Source organism: Pelobates fuscus, chromosome 10 (assembly GCF_036172605.1).
Source record: "Pelobates fuscus isolate aPelFus1 chromosome 10, aPelFus1.pri, whole genome shotgun sequence".
Classification (NCBI taxonomy): Eukaryota; Metazoa; Chordata; class Amphibia; order Anura; family Pelobatidae; genus Pelobates; species Pelobates fuscus.
The window spans coordinates 7,652,705-7,671,869 of record NC_086326.1 but is presented as its reverse complement, the minus strand read 5'-3'; the positions used below and the strand labels follow the sequence as shown (position 1 = coordinate 7,671,869).

General features: G+C 46.4%; 1 protein-coding gene across 1 annotated transcript in view; it reads right to left on the bottom strand.

Annotated features, from left to right (window-relative positions):
- The window catches only part of ABLIM1 (actin binding LIM protein 1), a 207,104-nt gene that overhangs the window by 51,863 nt on the left and 136,076 nt on the right, over positions 1 to 19,165 (bottom strand). The window contains exons 7-8 of the mRNA XM_063434108.1: positions 16,415 to 16,502; positions 7,677 to 7,735 (exon numbers count right to left, since the gene is read on the bottom strand). Of these exons, the coding sequence (XP_063290178.1) occupies positions 7,677 to 7,735; positions 16,415 to 16,502 (147 nt within the window). The remainder of the gene's footprint in view (positions 1 to 7,676; positions 7,736 to 16,414; positions 16,503 to 19,165) is intronic.

The following is a 19,165-nucleotide window of genomic DNA, read 5'->3' as shown; positions in this document are numbered from 1 at the left end:
GCCCTGCTCAGTGAGTTTACATGTTAGAGGGAGAGGGGTATAGTGGCAGTAACAGAGGGATTGAGGGCACTGCTCAGTGAGTTTACATGTTAGAGGGAGTGGGGTATAGTGACACAGTAACAGAGGGATTGAGGGCCTGCTCAGTGAGTTTACATGTTAGAGGGAGTGGGGTATAGTGACACAGTAACAGAGGGATTGATGGCCCTGCTCAGTGAGTTTACATGTTAGAGGGAGTGGGGTATAGTGACACAGTAACAGAGGGATTGAGGCCCTGCTCAGTGAGTTTACATGCTAGAGGGAGTGGGGTATAGTGACACAGTAACAGAGGGATTGAGGACCCTGCTCAATGAGCTTACATGCTAGAGGGAGTGGGGTATATTGAAAGTAACATAGGGATTGAGGCCAGGCTCAGTGAGTTTACATGTTAGAGGGAGTGGGCTATAGTGACACAGTAACAGAGGGATTGAGGGCCCTGCTCAGTGAGTTTACATGCAAGAGGAGGTGGGGTATAGTGACACAGTAACAGGGGGATTGAGGCCCTGCTCAGTGAGTTTACATGCTAGAGGGAGTGGGGTATAGTGACACAGTAACAGAGGGGTTGAGGGCCCTGCTCTTACATGCTAGAGGGAGTGGGGTATAGTGACACAGTAACAGGGGGATTGAAGCCCTGCTCAGTGAGTTTACATGTTAGAGGGAGTGGGGTATAGTGACACAGTAACAGAGGAATTGAGGGCCCTGCTCAGTGAGTTTACATGCCAGAGGGAGTGGGGTATAGTGACACAGTAACAGGGGGATTGAGGCCCTGCTCAGTGAGTTTACATGTTAGAGGGAGTGGGGTATAGTGACACAGTAACAGAGGGGTTGAGGGCCCTGCTCAGTGAGTTTACCTGTTAGAGGGAGTGGGGTATAGTGACACAGTAACAGAGGGGTTGAGGGCCTGCTCGGTGGGTTTACATGTTAGAGGGAGTGGGGTATAGTGACACAGTAACAGAGGGATTGAGGGCCCTGCTCAATGAGCTTACATGCTAGAGGGAGTGGGGTATAGTTACACAGTAACAGAGGGATTGAGGGCCCTGCTCAGTGAGCTTACATGTTAGTGGGAGTGGGGTATAGTGACACAGTAACAGAGGGATTGAGGGCCCTGCTCAGTGACCTTACATGCTAGAGGGAGTGGGGTATAGTGACACAGTAACAGGGGGATTGAGGCCCTGCTCAGTGAGTTTACATGTTAGAGGGAGAGGGGTATAGTGACACAGTAACAGAGGGATTGAGGGCCCTGCTCAATGAGCTTACATGCTAGAGGGAGTGGGGTATAGTGACACAGTAACAGAGGGATTGAGGGCCCTGCTCAGTGAGTTTACATGCTAGAGGGAGTGGGGTATAGTGACACAGTAACAGGGTGATTGAGGGCCCTGCTCAGTGAGTTTACATGCTAGAGGGAGTGGGGTATAGTGACACAGTAACAGAGGGATTGAGGACCCTGCTCAATGAGCTTACATGCTAGAGGGAGTGGGGTATATTGAAAGTAACATAGGGATTGAGGCCAGGCTCAGTGAGTTTACATGTTAGAGGGAGTGGGCTATAGTGACACAGTAACAGAGGGATTGAGGGCCCTGCTCAGTGAGTTTACATGCCAGAGGAGGTGGGGTATAGTGACACAGTAACAGGGGGATTGAGGCCCTGCTCAGTGAGTTTACATGCTAGAGGGAGTGGGGTATAGTGACACAGTAACAGAGGGGTTGAGGGCCCTGCTCTTACATGCTAGAGGGAGTGGGGTATAGTGACACAGTAACAGGGGGATTGAAGCCCTGCTCAGTGAGTTTACATGTTAGAGGGAGTGGGGTATAGTGACACAGTAACAGAGGAATTGAGGGCCCTGCTCAGTGAGTTTACATGTTAGAGGGAGTGGGGTATAGTGACACAGTAACAGAGGGATTGAGGGCCTGCTCAGTGAGTTTACATGCTAGAGGGAGTGGGGTATAGTGACACAGTAACAGAGGGGTTGAGGGCCCTGCTCTTACATGCTAGAGGGAGTGGGGTATAGTGACACAGTAACAGGGGGATTGAAGCCCTGCTCAGTGAGTTTACATGTTAGAGGGAGTGGGGTATAGTGACACAGTAACAGAGGAATTGAGGGCCCTGCTCAGTGAGTTTACATGTTAGAGGGAGTGGGGTATAGTGACACAGTAACAGAGGGATTGAGGGCCTGCTCAGTGAGTTTACATGCTAGAGGGAGTGGGGTATAGTGACATGGTAACAGAGGGGTTGAGGGCCCTGCTCAGTGAGTTTACCTGTTAGAGGGAGTGGGGTATAGTGACACAGTAACAGAGGGATTGAGGGCCCTGCTCAGTGAGTTTACATGTTAGAGGGAGTGGGGTATAGTGACACAGTAACAGGGGGATTGAGGCCCTGCTCAGTGAGTTTACATGCTAGAGGGAGTGGGGTATAGTGACACAGTAACAGAGGGGTTGAGGGCCCTGCTCTTACATGCTAGAGGGAGTGGGGTATAGTGACACAGTAACAGGGGGATTGAAGCCCTGCTCAGTGAGTTTACATGTTAGAGGGAGTGGGGTATAGTGACACAGTAACAGAGGAATTGAGGGCCCTGCTCAGTGAGTTTACATGTTAGAGGGAGTGGGGTATAGTGACACAGTAACAGAGGGATTGAGGGCCCTGCTCAGTGAGTTTACATGCTAGAGGGAGTGGGGTATAGTGACACAGTAACAGAGGGGTTGAGGGCCCTGCTCTTACATGCTAGAGGGAGTGGGGTATAGTGACACAGTAACAGGGGGATTGAAGCCCTGCTCAGTGAGTTTACATGTTAGAGGGAGTGGGGTATAGTGACACAGTAACAGAGGAATTGAGGGCCCTGCTCAGTGAGTTTACATGTTAGAGGGAGTGGGGTATAGTGACACAGTAACAGAGGGATTGAGGGCCTGCTCAGTGAGTTTACATGCTAGAGGGAGTGGGGTATAGTGACATGGTAACAGAGGGGTTGAGGGCCCTGCTCAGTGAGTTTACCTGTTAGAGGGAGTGGGGTATAGTGACACAGTAACAGAGGGATTGAGGGCCCTGCTCAGTGAGTTTACATGTTAGAGGGAGTGGGGTATAGTGACACAGTAACAGAGGGATTGAGGGCCTGCTCAGTGAGTTTACATGCTAGAGGGAGTGGGGTATAGTGACACAGTAACAGAGGGATTGAGGGCCCTGCTCAGTGAGTTTACATGCCAGAGGGAGTGGGGTATAGTGACACAGTAACAGGGGGATTGAGGCCCTGCTCAGTGAGTTTACATGTTAGAGGGAGTGGGGTATAGTGACACAGTAACAGAGGGGTTGAGGGCCCTGCTCAGTGAGTTTACCTGTTAGAGGGAGTGGGGTATAGTGACACAGTAACAGAGGGGTTGAGGGCCTGCTCAGTGGGTTTACATGATAGAGGGAGTGGGGTATAGTGACACAGTAACAGAGGGATTGAGGGCCCTGCTCAATGAGCTTACATGCTAGAGGGAGTGGGGTATAGTTACACAGTAACAGAGGGATTGAGGCCAGGCTCAGTGAGCTTATATGTTAGTGGGAGTGGGGTATAGTGAAAGTAACAGAGGGATTGAGGGCCCTGCTCAGTGACCTTACATGCTAGAGGGAGTGGGGTATAGTGACACAGTAACAGGGGGATTGAGGCCCTGCTCAGTGAGTTTACATGTTAGAGGGAGAGGGGTATAGTGACACAGTAACAGAGGGATTGAGGGCCCTTCTCAATGAGCTTACATGCTAGAGGGAGTGGGGTATAGTGACACAGTAACAGAGGGATTGAGGGCCCTGCTCAGTGAGTTTACATGTTAGAGGGAGTGGGGTATAGTGACACAGTAACAGAGGGATTGAGGGCCTGCTCAGTGAGTTTACATGCTAGAGGGAGTGGGGTGTAGTGACACAGTAACAGAGTGATTGAGGGCCCTGCTCAGTGAGCTTACATGTTAGAGGGAGTGGGGTATAGTAAAAGTAACAGAGGGATTGAGGGCCCTGCTCAGTGAGCTTACATGCTAGAGGGAGTGGGGTATAATGACACAATAACAGGGGGATTGAGGCCCTGCTCAGTGAGTTTACATGTTAGAGGGAGTGGGGTATAGTGACACAGTAAGAGAGGGATTGAGGGGCCTGCTCAGTGAGTTTACATGCTAGAGGGAGTGGGGTATAGTGATACAGTAACAGAGGGGTTGAGGGCCCTGCTCAATGAGCTTACATGCTAGAGGGAGTGGGGTATAGTGACACAGTAACAGAGGGGTTGAGGCCCTGCTCAATGAGCTTACATGCTAGAGAGAGTGGGGTATAGTGACACAGTAACAGAGGGGTTGAGGGCCCTGCTCAATGAGCTTACATGCTAGAGGGAGTGGGGTATAGTGACACAGTAACAGAGGGATAGAGGGCCTGCTCAGTGAGTTTACATGTTAGAGGGAGTGGGGTATAGTGACACAGTAACAGAGGAATTGAGGGCCCTGCTCAGTGAGCTTACATGCTAGAGGGAGTGGGGTATAGTGACACAAAATGGTAAGGACAGTTGCAGAAGAGGAATCAGTCAGGAGCTATTAACAGTTTAATTTATATGCTTTTATGAAGAAGTGGGTTTTATTACTGGTTCTGTTAGGTCCACTGAGCTAAATGACATCGGGTTTCAATCAGTTAGCAGAGAAGGTTCTATTACTGGTTCTGTTAGGTCCACTGAGTTAAATGACATCAGGTTTCAATCAGTTAGCAGGGAAGGTTCTCTTACTGGTTCTGTTAGGTCCACTGAGTTAAATGACATTGGGTGTCAATCAGTTAGCAGGGAAGGTTTTATTATTGGTTCTGTTAGGTCCACTGAGTTAAATGACATCAGGTTTCAATCAGTTAGCAGGGAAGGTTCTCTTACTGGTTCTGTTAGGTCCACTTAGTTAAATTACATCAGGTTTCAATCAGTTAGCAGGAAAGGTTTTATTACTGGTTCTGTTAGGTCCACTGAGTTAAATGACATTGGGTGTCAATCAGTTAGCAGGGAAGGTTTTATTACTGGTTCTGTTAGGTCCACTGAGTTAAATGACATCACATGTCAATCAGTTAGCAGGGAAGGTTCTCTTACTGGTTCTGTTAGGTCCACTGAGTTAAATAACATCGGTGTCAATCAGTTAGCAGGGAAGGTTTTATTACTGGTTCTGTTAGGTCCACTGAGTTAAATTACATCACATATCAATCAGTTAGCAGGGAAGGTTCTCTTACTGGTTCTGTTAGGTCCACTGAGTTAAATAACATCGGTGTCAATCAGTTAGCAGGGAAGGTTTTATTACTGGTTCTGTTAGGTCCACTGAGTTAAATGACATCACGTGTCAATCAGTTAGCAGTGAAAGTTTTATTACTGGTTCTGTTAGCTTCACTGAGATAAATAAAGTTTGAAAATGCTTGCCTTCTCCCCCAAGAACTCACAGAGCTTACTTTAGCCCAGTCCGCGGACTGCCTGGAGAACTGGAGCTGAAAGACATGCGGACACTGCTGTCCTTGTTTGACTAATTGTGCCATCTTTTACTTTAATGTTTTGCAAATCCATTGTGCTGCACTGAAGAACATGTTGATGCTTCAAAGCTAACAGGCACAAGATGCTTGATATGCTTTCAAACTGTGCCCCGTTCTGAGATCTCCACAGAAGCCATCAAAAGCTATTTTTGCAGCCGCACAACCTCCTTCCTGTTTAGAATGTATAATAATTAGACTTTGGGAATTTCTGCTTCCTATGGGTCAAGCTCCAGGCCACGGACCTATAACGAATCTCCAGTAAATCTTTCCAAGCCCTCATTACTCCCGGCTTGTGCATTGTGTGGTGTGACGCAAATAGTTCAAAAAAGGCTGGTTTAGTCAGCTGGCAAAGAATATCGGTAACCGTCAAAAATGGGGAGCAGGCACACCACTGCTCGACACACAGCAGAACCCAAGAGACAGCCTATAAACTCCTGACACATTGGTACAAAACACCATACAGACTACACAAAATCGACACAGACCACACAGAGATGTGCTGGAGATGTGAGAGAGAGGTAGGCACCACATTACACATCTGGTGGGAATGTGACATGATTAAACTCTACTGGACAGGGATACACAAGATATTATAGAAGTTCTCGGATGCGCCCCCCCCCCCCCCCCCCCCCGGAACCGGCCGAAATGCTCCTACACTATACACCCGTCCCGAGATCAAAATATAAGAAATCCATGACGGTTAGAATACTGAACGTGGCTAAACAAATTCTCCCTCAATTTTGGAAACAAAAGACCACTCCACCTCTTAAAGCCTGGTTTGACCAGATGGAGGAGCTCAGGTCCATAGAGGAACTGAATATGACAGCCTCGGCAACCCCCACGAAATACACTGACATATGGACACACTGGATTCTAGAGACGGCAAAGGAAAACTTCCAACAGAGCCTCCGACAAACTAACTAGACGACAGATACTGACCACCCACTACCGCCACTCCTCTCCCTTCCCAACCCCACCCTCTCCCACCCCAATACCCGCCCCCACTACCCCCAAAGTAAAAACTGTCCAAGTGCACCCAAGGGGATGTACAAGACTAGAGACCCACAAAACACTGTCAGCAGACGAAACATAGGAAACTGAAAAGGAGAAACCCGAAACAGACATTAGAAACAGAGCAACCAAGGGACAAGACACCCGACCGGCATAAACCAGCCATGGAAGAGACCGGTTAGCTAGACGACACCCTAGAAGGTGCAACCACGGGGTCCGGGAGCCCAGAGAAAGAGACAGAGAACAGCTAGGGAGGGTTAACTTTCAATAGACCGCCAAGACAAGAAAGCCAGAGGGAGCCCGGGACGGGACAAGGTAGATAGGGACCCAGCCCGAAGGTCGGGATACACGGGTTTACACTCCTGTATATAAAATATAAGGGACCTGCGTGTCCATCATACTTGTGGGCCTGCGAACCCAAACAGATATATGCACGAACCTAATTTGCTATAACCATGAGTCATATGAATACATACGAATTGAGGCCTGCGAGCCACACGGTTTATTGTTGAATGGAAAACGAATGAAAAGTATATTTACAAAAAAAAAAAATGGGGAGCAGGAGGGAAACTTTTAGGGAATAAAAAATCCCAATAGATTGTTCATTAAAGTGGCTATCACATTGGATGGCACATTAAGGGCCAAAACAATTCTAAATCTCTCTATTTGCAGCAATTAACTGCAGAATGACCCCAGTTGTGGTTGCTAAATTACCATCTAACGTTCATTACAGCGCTCTGTCATGATTGCAAGCTCCTGTTAGCTGGGTCATGAGGATTATTATTATTATTATTATTGCCATTTATATAGCGTCAACAGATTCCGTAGCGCTTTACAATATTTTGAGAGGGGGGATGTAACAATAAATAGGACAATTACAAGAAAACTTACAGGAACAATAGGCTGAAGAGGACCCTGCTCAAATGAGCTTACAGACTATAGGAGGTGGGGTATTAGAAACATTAGGATAGGAAATATCAAGGAGTGAAGCGTCTGGCAGTTAAAGAGTTATTAAAGTTGAGTTTTAATGTTATGAAAGCTATTCTATTAAGAGTTGTGATAAACACTGTGATAAAAGAAATGCTGTATCTGTGGGTGTCTTTCAGAGCGTGTTTGGGTAGTTATCTTACCCGCTGCATTTCCTCTGCCTTGCTGCTCTGCTTGCAGTCGGGGTGCCAGACTGTTGAACCTGCAAAATGTCAAGAGAGATTGTGTGAGTCTTGTGAAAATGATGCCACAGATTTACATTACGTATTAGCTGAACTGTGCATAGAGAGCCCGCGGGGAATCCAACGCAAGAACGCAGGCTATTAACTAACGCAATCCCTGTCCAAACTGCATAAAATATGTCTTCTTTCTCTGCGTCAGCCGATGCAAATCACATAATGTATGAGTAACCATATAGTATGATAAAGAAAGTCCACTCACTAAACAAAGAGGGAGAACTTGGCCAACGTGCTGGAACAGAGGTAAGTTTAAGCGTTTACTTTATTTTTTTAAGTTTAGGATCTCTCCCTTAGCACACAGTAGGTGGGATCTATCCCTTAGCACGCAGTAGGTGGGATCTATCCCTTAGCACGCAGTTGGTGGGATCTCTCCATTAGCACGCAGTAGCTGGGATCTATCCCTTAGCATGCAGTAGGTGGGATCTCTCCCATAGCCCGCAGTAGCTGGGATCTCTCCCTTAGCACGCAGTAGGTGGGATCTATCCCTTAGCATGCAGTAGGAGGGATCTCTCCATTAGCACGCAGTAGGTGGGATCTATCCCTTAGCACGCAGTAGGTGGGATCTATCCCTTAGCACGCAGTAGGTGGGATCTATCCCTTAGCCCGCAGTAGAAGGAGGGATCTCTCCTTTAGCACGCAGTTGGTGGGATCTCTCCATTAGCACGCAGTAGGCGGGATCTCTCTCTTAGCACACAGTAGGTGGGATCTCTCCCATAGCCCACAGTAGGTGGGATCTATCCCTTAGCCTGCAGTAGGTGGGATCTCTCCCTTAGCACGCAGGGATAGATCCCTTAGCCCGCAGTAGGAGGGATCTCTCCCTTAGCCCACAGTAGGTGGGATCTCTCCCTTAGCCCAAAGTAGGTGGGATCTCTCCCTTAGCCCACAGTAGGTGGGATCTCTCCTTTAGCACGCAGTAGGAGGGATCTATCCCTTAGCCCGCAGTACTAGGGATCTATCCCTTAGCCCGCAGTAGGAGGGATCTCTCCCATAGCACACAGTAGGTGGGATCTCTCCCTTAGCACGCAGTAGGAGGGATCTCTCCCTTAGCCCGCAGTAGGAGGGATCTCTCCCTTAGCCCGCAGTAGGTGGGATCTCTCCCATAGCCTGCAGTAGGTGGGATCTCTCCCATAGCTCGCAGTAGGTGGGATCTCTCCCATAGCTCGCAGTAGGTGGGATCTCTCCCTTAGCCCGCAGTAGGAGGGATCTCTCCCTTAGCACGCAGTAGGTGGGATCTCTCCCATAGCCTGCAGTAGGTGGGATCTCTCCCATAGCTCGCAGTAGGTGGGATCTCTCCCATAGCTCGCAGTAGGTGAGATCTCTCCCATAGCCCGCAGAAGGTGGCGTCTCTCCCTTAGCCCGCAGTAGGAGGGATCTCTCCCTTAGCACGCAGTAGGAGGGATCACTCCCTTAGCACGCAGTAGGAGGGATCTATCCCTTAGCATGCAGTAGGTGGGATCTCTCCCTTAGCACGCAGTAGCTGGGATCTCTCCCTTAGCACGCAGTAGGAGGGATTCATCCCTTAGCACGCAGTTGGTGGGATCTCTCTCTTAGCACGCAGTAGGTGGGATCTCTCCCTTAGCACGCAGTAGGAGGGATCTATCCCTTAGCACGCAGTAGGAGGAGGGATCTCTCTCTTAGCCCGCAGTAGCTGGGATCTCTCCCATAGCCCGCAGTAGCTGGGATCTCTCCCATAGCCCGCAGTAGCTGGGATCTCTCCCTTAGCACGCAGTAGGAGGAGGGATCTCTCCCATAGCCCGCAGTAGCTGGGATCTCTCCCTTAGCACGCAGTAGGAGGGATTCATCTCTTAGCACACAGTAGGTGGGATCTCTCCCTTAGCACGCAGTAGGTGGGATCTCTCCCTTAGCACGCAGTGGGAGGAGGGATCTCTCCCATAGCATGCAGTAGGAGGAGGGATCTCTCCCATAACACGCAGTAGGAGGAGGGATCTCTCCCATAGCACGCAGTAGGAGGAGGGATCTCTCTCTTAGCCCGCAGTAGCTGCGATCTCTCACTTAGCCCCCAGTAGCTGGGATCTCTCCCATAGCCCGCAGTAGCTTGGAATCTCCCTTAGCATGCAGTAGGTGGGATCTCTCCCTTAGCACGCAGTAGGTGGAATCTCCCCCTTAGCCCACAGTAGGTGGGATCTCTCCCTTAGCCTGCAGGAGGAGGGATCTCTCCCTTAGCACATAGTAGGAGGGATCTCTCCCTTAGCACATAGTAGGAGGGATCTCTCCCTTAGCACATACTAGGAGGGATCTCTCCCTGAGCCCGCAGTAGGAGGGATCTCTCCCTTAGCACATAGTAGGAGGGATCTATCCCTTAGCCCACAGTAGGTGGGATCTCTCCCTTAGCCCGCAGTAGGTGGGATCTCTCCCTTAGCACATAGTAGGTGGGATCTCTCCCTTAGCACATAGTAGGTGGGATCTCTCCCTTAGCACATAGTAGGTGCGATCTCTCCCTTAGCCCGCAGTAGGTGGGATCTCTCCCTTAGCACATAGTAGGTGGGATCTATCCCTTAGCCCGCAGTAGGCGGGATCTCTCCCTCAGCCCGCAGTAGGTGGGATCTCTCCCTTAGCACATAGTAGGTGGGATCTCTCCCATAGCCCGCAGTAGGTGGGATCTCTCCCTTAGCACATAGTAGGAGGGATCTATCCCTTAGCTCGCAGTAGGCGGGATCTCTCCCTTAGCCCGCAGTAGGTGGGATCTCTCCCTTAGCACGCAGTAGGTGGGATCTCTCCCTTAGCACATAGTAGGAGGGATCTATCCCTTAGCTCGCAGTAGGCGGGATCTCTCCCATAACACGCAGTAGGAGGAGGGATCTCTCCCATAGCACGCAGTAGGAGGAGGGATCTCTCTCTTAGCCCGCAGTAGCTGCGATCTCTCCCTTAGCCCCCAGTAGCTGGGATCTCTCCCATAGCCTGCAGTAGCTGGGAATCTCCCTTAGCATGCAGTAGGAGGAGGGATCTCTCCCTTAGCACGCAGTAGGTGGGATCTCTCCCTTAGCACGCAGTAGGTGGAATCTCCCCCTTAGCCCACAGTAGGTGGGATCTCTCCCTTAGCCTGCAGTAGGAGGGATCTCTCCCTTAGCACATAGTAGGAGGGATCTCTCCCTTAGCACATAGTAGGAGGGATCTCTCCCTTAGCACATAGTAGGAGGGATCTCTCCCTTAGCCCGCAGTAGGAGGGATCTCTCCCTTAGCACATAGTAGGAGGGATCTATCCCTTAGCCCACAGTAGGTGGGATCTCTCCCTTAGCCCGCAGTAGGTGGGATCTCTCCCTTAGCACATAGTAGGTGGGATCTCTCCCTTAGCACATAGTAGGTGGGATCTCTCCCTTAGCCCGCAGTAGGTGGGATCTCTCCCTTAGCACATAGTAGGTGGGATCTCTCCCTTAGCACATAGTAGGTGGGATCTCTCCCATAGCCTGCAGTAGGTGGGATCTCTCCCTTAGCACATAGTAGGTGGGATCTCTCCCATAGCCCGCAGTAGGTGGGATCTCTCCCATAGCCCGCAGTAGGTGGGATCTCTCCCATAGCCCGCAGTAGGTGGGATCTCTCCCTTAGCACATAGTAGGAGGGATCTATCCCTTAGCTCGCAGTAGGCGGGATCTCTCCCTTAGCACATAGTAGGAGGGATCTATCCCTTAGCTCGCAGTAGGTGGGATCTCTCCCTTAGCACATAGTAGGAGGGATCTATCCCTTAGCTCGCAGTAGGCGGGATCTCTCCCTTAGCACATAGTAGGAGGGATCTATCCCTTAGCTCGCAGTAGGCGGGATCTCTCCCTTAGCACATAGTAGGAGGGATCTATCCCTTAGCTCGCAGTAGGCGGGATCTCTCCCTTAGCCCGCAGTAGGTGGGATCTCTCCCTTAGCACATAGTAGGTGGGATCTCTCCCTTAGCACATAGTAGGTGGGATCTCTCCCATAGCCTGCAGTAGGTGGGATCTCTCCCTTAGCACATAGTAGGTGGGATCTCTCCCATAGCCCACAGTAGGTGGGATCTCTCCCTTAGCACATAGTAGGAGGGATCTATCCCTTAGCTCGCAGTAGGCGGGATCTCTCCCTTAGCACATAGTAGGAGGGATCTATCCCTTAGCTCGCAGTAGGTGGGATCTCTCCCTTAGCACATAGTAGGAGGGATCTATCCCTTAGCTCGCAGTAGGCGGGATCTCTCCCTTAGCACATAGTAGGAGGGATCTATCCTTTAGCTCGCAGTAGGCGGGATCTCTCCCTTAGCACATAGTAGGAGGGATCTATCTCTTAGCTCGCAGTAGGCGGGATCTCTCCCTTAGCCCGCAGTAGGTGGGATCTCTCCCTTAGCACATAGTAGGAGGGATCTATCCCTTAGCTCGCAGTAGGTGGGATCTCTCCCATAGCCCGCAGTAGGTGGGATCTCTCCCATAGCCCGCAGTAGGTGGGATCTCTCCCTTAGCACGCAGAAAGTAGGTAATTTCTCAGTATGACATTTTTCATATCACATAGATAAGACCTCTTGTTTAGGACATAATACATGGGACTGAGCATTATAAGTAGAATTCACGATTGTGTTTATAAGCAGGTAACTTACCAATTATTATCTCCTTTCTCTTTAGAAAGGCATATGTGTTTTAGCTCCGTCAGCACCTGTCAAGCTGCGCAGTGAGAGCACACTGACATGCATGAGTTAGAAAATGAATTACCCAATATGACAGGTTTTTATAAACGTTAACTCAATCAGCAACAGAAACAACAGTGTTTGTCTGTACTTTGCATCCATTTACTTTCAAAGGTACAAAAATCAATGAAAGACCATCCTGAATACCACATAGACCCCCTAGATTCCTGTTCAGAAAGACACTGGCTTAGTCTCAAGCATTGTTAGTATTTACAAATGTACAATCCGCAATGTGCTAGTCTACTTAATGATGCTTTTTCCTGTGTCATATCTATAATACCTATGTGTGTACTACCATTTCGTCAATCATCTGTGAATGTAGAAATACACAACAAAAAGAAAATGTACAAAAAGAAAAAGAAAGAAACCCCTTTAGCAGTGTGTAAAATAGTGATCAGTTTGCACGGTTTCTGTAAACATGTTTTAGTGGTCATGCGATGCTCGTAGCGCAGCCAAGTTATCTAGGACCCTTCGAGTTCACTAGTCTTAACATTTCAACGCAGCTGGGATGGGCCTGGGAAAAATAAACCCATCCGGCCACACTCGTTTCAAAGTAAGCAAATACAGGGCCCCAGACACAAAAAACTGGATTATCATGGCTACCTTAACCCTTTAATCACTGATGACCAGTACACTTTTTCCTCACAGGCTGTTTATAGCCAGCTTGGAACATTGCACTGTTATTTATTACATTTTTACATATTGACCATAGCCAGGATTCCTTATGGTGATTAGTCACTGTACGCCGGTCAGTAGTCACTGTAAAAAGGCCAGATTATTATTATCTTACCAATATTACTATTTAAATGAAAGGCAGGTGATCTGTAGGAGCTGATTAGCCTATAAAACGCTCTGCCTTTCTTACTGTGTTTTTATACCCCACATCCTCTAGATTGTAAGCTCCTTTGAGCAGGGTCCTCGTCATCCTATTGTACCTGTAAAAGTGTGTAATTGTTGCAGTATTTATTATTACATCTCCTCCTCCTTCATAATATTATAAAGTACTGCAGAATAAGTTAGTTTTATATAAATAATAATAATAATATATACAAGGGTATATACATTAAGGGTTTGTAAGTTCAAAGTGCACACAGTGTGGCTTGTACATTATTCATGTGTTTATTCTTATTTTTAACAATTTATTTTATATTTAGAAAGTATTTTGTCTATATTGCTGCCACTTACTTTTTTTAACATTTGAGATTATTTAGTTATTGTACCCAACTTTCAAAATAATTTTGATATTATTTGTAGTTTTTTTATTTATGTCTTTTTTTTATATTTAGATGAATTAAAAGCTGACACAAAATATCAAATGCATTCCCAAAAGCACAAATGGGGTATCTGAATGTAATTCATACTGGTATATACTTTTTATGATTTTTAACCTTTAGGAGGAATCATAGGAAAATTAAGATCCTAAAAACAGAAGCAGCCCCTATTCACATAATTCAACATTATTGATTACTTTGATACAAACTAATTATTTAGCACAGTATATACTCGATTATTGTTTACTTGGTGGATAAACAAGTTATAAAAAGTATAAAAACAGTAATATAAGAGACATATTAGGCTACTATGATGACATTTATTGGTAATTAAGAGATGATTAGAGTGCAGACTGATTACAGACAAACAGGATTTACCAATTACGGTAGATAATTTTGGGATAACCAACAGTCCGTTCCATAAGTTTCCACTGCAGGTTTCTGGGCAAGTCGCAGATTAGCCAAGTTCTACGGCTAGGAGGATGATCTCACGGTGCTGGACAGGTCTCCATGGACAGGGGGACTGTACGGTGTAAGGTTAGCTAATGGTCACAGTCTAGAAGTAACTTATTTAGTTCTGAGAATATTTTTGTTTCCAGAGACTCTCAGCTGGTAATTTCCTGAATATACAACTGTATCTGAGCAGACACCAGGAATATATTTAGCTCTATCGAAGAATGCTTTGAAGGATAGGACAAAACACCCTGTGGGTTACCCTAGGGGTCTGTTTACTAAAATCCTGAATTTCAAGGCACATTGCAAATCAGTTTTAATTTTCAGTTTATGGTTCCTAAGTTCAGTAGCAGCTCTGCATTACCCGTTTGGCCAAACTGGGCACCCAATCATTGACTAATGTGTCCACTCAAGATCCCAGACAGAGGGAAACTAATCTACCCTGCAGGTGGCTGGGATTGCATCTCAATGACCTTTAGAAGGGTTTATAATAGCAAATAAACCAAGTGGGCTGACAATACAGTATTACAATATTTACCGCCCATTGTAACATCATACAGTTTTTACTCATTTGATATTAGAGTCAGGGTTAAAACACTAAGTCGAGGAAACTAACACTGATGGGCAAATCATGGGTTAAAAAGAAAGAGAATGAGCAGAAATAAGCAAACAGGGTAAATAAGGAAGAAATATTTTTGCACTAAAACATACAGAATCCGTGGACAATGAGCTGGCTGCGGCCAATGCAATTATCACAGGAACAAAAGCCAAACCCAGGGAGTGTACATGATTACTGTCAGATATGGGGGGCTACACGCAAAGGATCTCTGTATACAGGGAATGTGAATATTATTACTGTCAGATATGGGGGGCTACACGCAAAGGATCTCTGTATACAGGGAATGTGAATATTATTACTGTCAGAGATGGGGGGCTACATGCTAAAGATCTTTCTATCCAGGAAATGTAAACATTATTACTGTCAGACATGGGGGGGGGGGGGCGGAACATGCTAAGGATCTCTCTATCCAGGGAATGTAAACATTATTACTGTCAGAGATGGGGGCTACACGCAAAGGATGTCTGTATCCAGGGAATGTAAACATTATTACTGTCAGAGATGGGGGGCTACACGTTAAGGAACTCTGTACCCAGGAAATGTAAACATTATTACGGTCAGAGATGGGGGGGGGGGAGGGGGGACATGCTAAGGATCTCTCTATCCAGGGAATGTAAACATTATTACTGTCAGAGGGGGGGGGCTACACGCAAAGGATGTCTGTATCCAGGGAATGTAAACATTATTACTGTCAGAGATGGGGGGCTACACGTTAAGTAACTCTGTATCCAGGGGCTGCAAACATTATTACTGTCAGAGATGGGGGGCTACACGTTAAGTAACTCTGTATCCAGGGGCTGCAAACATTATTACTGTCAGAGATGGGTGGGAGAGGTGGGCTACATGCTAAAGATCTCTGTGTCCAGGAAATGTAAACATTATGACTGTCAGAGATTGGGGGCTACATGCTAAAGATCTTTCTACCCAGAGAATGTAAACATTATCACTGTCAGAGATTGGGGGCTACATGCTAAAGATCTTTCTACCCAGGGAATGTAAACATTATCACTGTCAGAGATGTGAGTGGGGTGGCTACATCCAGGGAATGTAAACATTATTACTGTCAGAGATGGGAGGGGAAGATGGTGTTTTTAATACAATGCCTATCTGTTCCTCTCTTATTAACCTGTATGCGGATGGAATTTTAGGTAACATACATGTTCCCCTGTTGTATGAGTCAAACCATGGATGGCGTTTTTGACACTGACACACTGATCAGCCACAACATTAAAGGGACAATATAGACACCCAGACCACTTTAGCTTATTGAAGGGGTCTGGGTGCAGTGTCCCATCACTTACCACTGAGCATGTCATTATTTTATCAAACTGCAATAATTACCTGCTAGGGGTAACTAGTGGCTGTCCACCAGACAGGAAGACGATGTTTGTTTTCCTGACACTATAGTTTCCATTTAAACTCACTGCCAGGTGAAGCGAATAACACTGATTATATTGCTACAATGTTAAGGGGTGCGATATATTAGGCAGCAAGTGAACAGTCAGTTTTAGAATGTCTTCAGCCAGAGTAGGAGGGTGATATGGGTTGTATAGCAGCTGTTGGAGGGTGCCGACTGCAGAGAGGAAAGATCCGTGCTGTTGGCGAGGCACATCCTGGCACGGTGAGGCCCAGAGTAATATCTTACCTTGCAGGTACATTTCTTCTCCTTCGGTAAACATTTGCTTGCACCTGCTGCATCGTGCGCAGCTCGGGTGGTAATGCTTGTCCCCAGCCTGTAAACACAATACAAACACAATGAATGTGCGGCTCCTGTAGGGGGCATTATTAAACCCACATCCCACAGCAAGCAAAAAGAAAGTTATAAAATTGGAGCCTTTTCCATTCTGCAGATAGATGGTTTCCATGGTGATTGCTTTTTGGAACTTTGCCAAACTTGCCTGTTAGCGATACATTAAGAAATCTTTCCCACAGAACCAATACTTGCCAGCAACTGATTTCACAAGAAAACACTGGACCCGGTTCTTGTTCTCGCTGCTTGCTTAGCCTCTGAAAGTATTCCTCCTAACATCAGAACCAATACAAGCCCCGTACAGCACACTGTAGCGGTTATGATGCCATCGTGATGCGCCGGCATTAGGGCAAATTATTTGGGAATAGGTTGCCCTCTTACTTGGGTTCCTGCTGAAACCCAAGGTACCTTTAACCGACTAATAACACCATATGACACAGCTGGAGGTCAAGTTACACTTCTGGCAGCCATGAGGTTAAACATCATATGTTCAGTGTTTCACAGCGAAATGCTGCACATACAGATTCCAGGCACCATGACCACTTCAAATCACTCAAAGGGTCATGGTGCTTGGACTAACCCTCGGACTAACCCTTTAATATACATTGGAGCTGGGGAAAGATTAAATCAATTCAGAGATTTAAAAATAAACAATGAATAAGAGATAAACCGACATCAGGGCAATCAGTGTTCACACGTGTATATATAATACTGTGAAGACAGTCTTTATTCACTGAATTTTGATTTGTAGTAAATTAAAATCCCAAAGGCTAAACGGCTGACATTAAAAGGACACTATAGTCATCAAAACATCTTTAGCTAAAGAAAGCAGTTTTAGTGTATAGATCATTCCCCTGCAGTTTCACTGCTTAATTATTCACAGAGCAGGAGATAAGACATTCTAAATTAAACAGAATTTACAATAAAGGAAGTGTAAACATAAGATGACTCTTTGCAGGAAGTGTTTAGGAAGGCTGTGCAAGTCACATGCAGGGAGGTGTGGCTAAGGCTGCATAAACAAACTGATTTAACTCCTAAATGTCAGAGAACTGAGCAGCGAGACTGCAGGAGCATGATCTATACACCAAAACTGGTATATTAAGCTAATTATTTTGGTAAAACTAGTTTCTCTTTAACAGAACCTGAGTTTGAGAACCTTTCCATATCGTCTGCTTTTGCATTTTTCCATTTGGATTTTAATGTGTTACAATTTGGAGTTTACAGGCTTAATAAGTAAAGTGTGAATTGTCAGAGATTTCAGACCCAACTGATAACCTAGCTGGATATTATTTTTTCAATGTTCTTATTTTAGCTGAAGGCTTGAAATTCACTTTGAATTCTCAGATATTTAGACTTTAGTGAATAACTGAAGGAATTCTGATTACAACTGGTCTTTTCCAACAAATGAGAAACAATTTAAATAGAAAAGGATCTCATTTCTTGGACCTGACCTACAGGTGAGTCATATACGCTTCTCTTACTTCATCTAGAACCCAGAGATGCCCTTGCTATAGAGGGCCACCTGAGTGAGGGATGACCTAGGAACGGTGCAAGCCTAAATGTCTATTATGGAGCACAGTGAGAGAGCACAGGGCCTGATACCATTCCCCTTTGTGTGATGTTTAGAAATATAGAATGTGACGGCAGATAAGAACCATTCGGCCCATCTAGTCTGCCCAATTTTCTAAATACTTTTATTAGTCCCTGGCCTTATCTTATAGTTAGGATAGCCTTATGCCTATCCCACGCATGCTTAGACTCCTTCACTGTGTTAACCTCTACCACTTCAGCTGGAAGGCTATTCCATGCATCCACTACCCTCTCAGTAAAGTAATACAAGGTTTTTTCATATGTGCAATAGGTTTCAATTAATTAGTAAGGTCCCCGAGAATAGGCCGGGCGGGATGGTATATTGTAAGTGTATAAAAATAATGCCATGTGAAATCTGATCTAGAAGATCAACCTTCAAATCATGGTTTATTGGTTCCCCCATGCCATTATTTTCCCAGAATATATGCTAGTTTATGTATCTCAGTCTTCCTTCAAGACCTGTTTAAAATATATAAGTATCAATCTGCTTTTTCAATAAAAGTTCTTTAAAAGGGTTCTGTCCAGTTTTAATGGCTGTGGGTGTTGTCTATTGTTCACCCCTTAGTTAGGATGCTGGTTCCAGCGGCTGCTCCAAGCTTTGTATCTGTAACTCAGGAGGCAATGCGTAGACTATAAAAGACCCGGCACAATCACTACTTGAATCATCAAACATTAAAAGCTCTGCGGTATTAAACTATTGGAGGGCTGAAACCCTAGTAAAGTAAAGCATGTGACCGGCCAGCTCCCTGTCTGCCTGTGTAGATGTGACAGATTGAGCAGCGGGGCACTGTCACTCGGCACCAAATGGATTTGCTATTTGGAGCAGAGACGAAGAAAGCGACATTTCAGAAACATTTTTGTGCCCGTGCCCGTGCACAGTCGCCACAGAAAACACAGAAACACCCAGTTTTGTGTGTCAAACCTTTACCTGCCCCCTTACTATATAAATTCTAATACAAGCAGTGACCCAAGAATAAAACAAAGAAAAACTCCATAATCACAAACAATTGGACAATGAAACGTCAACAAAAAGGGTGGGCAGACATATCGGTTCCA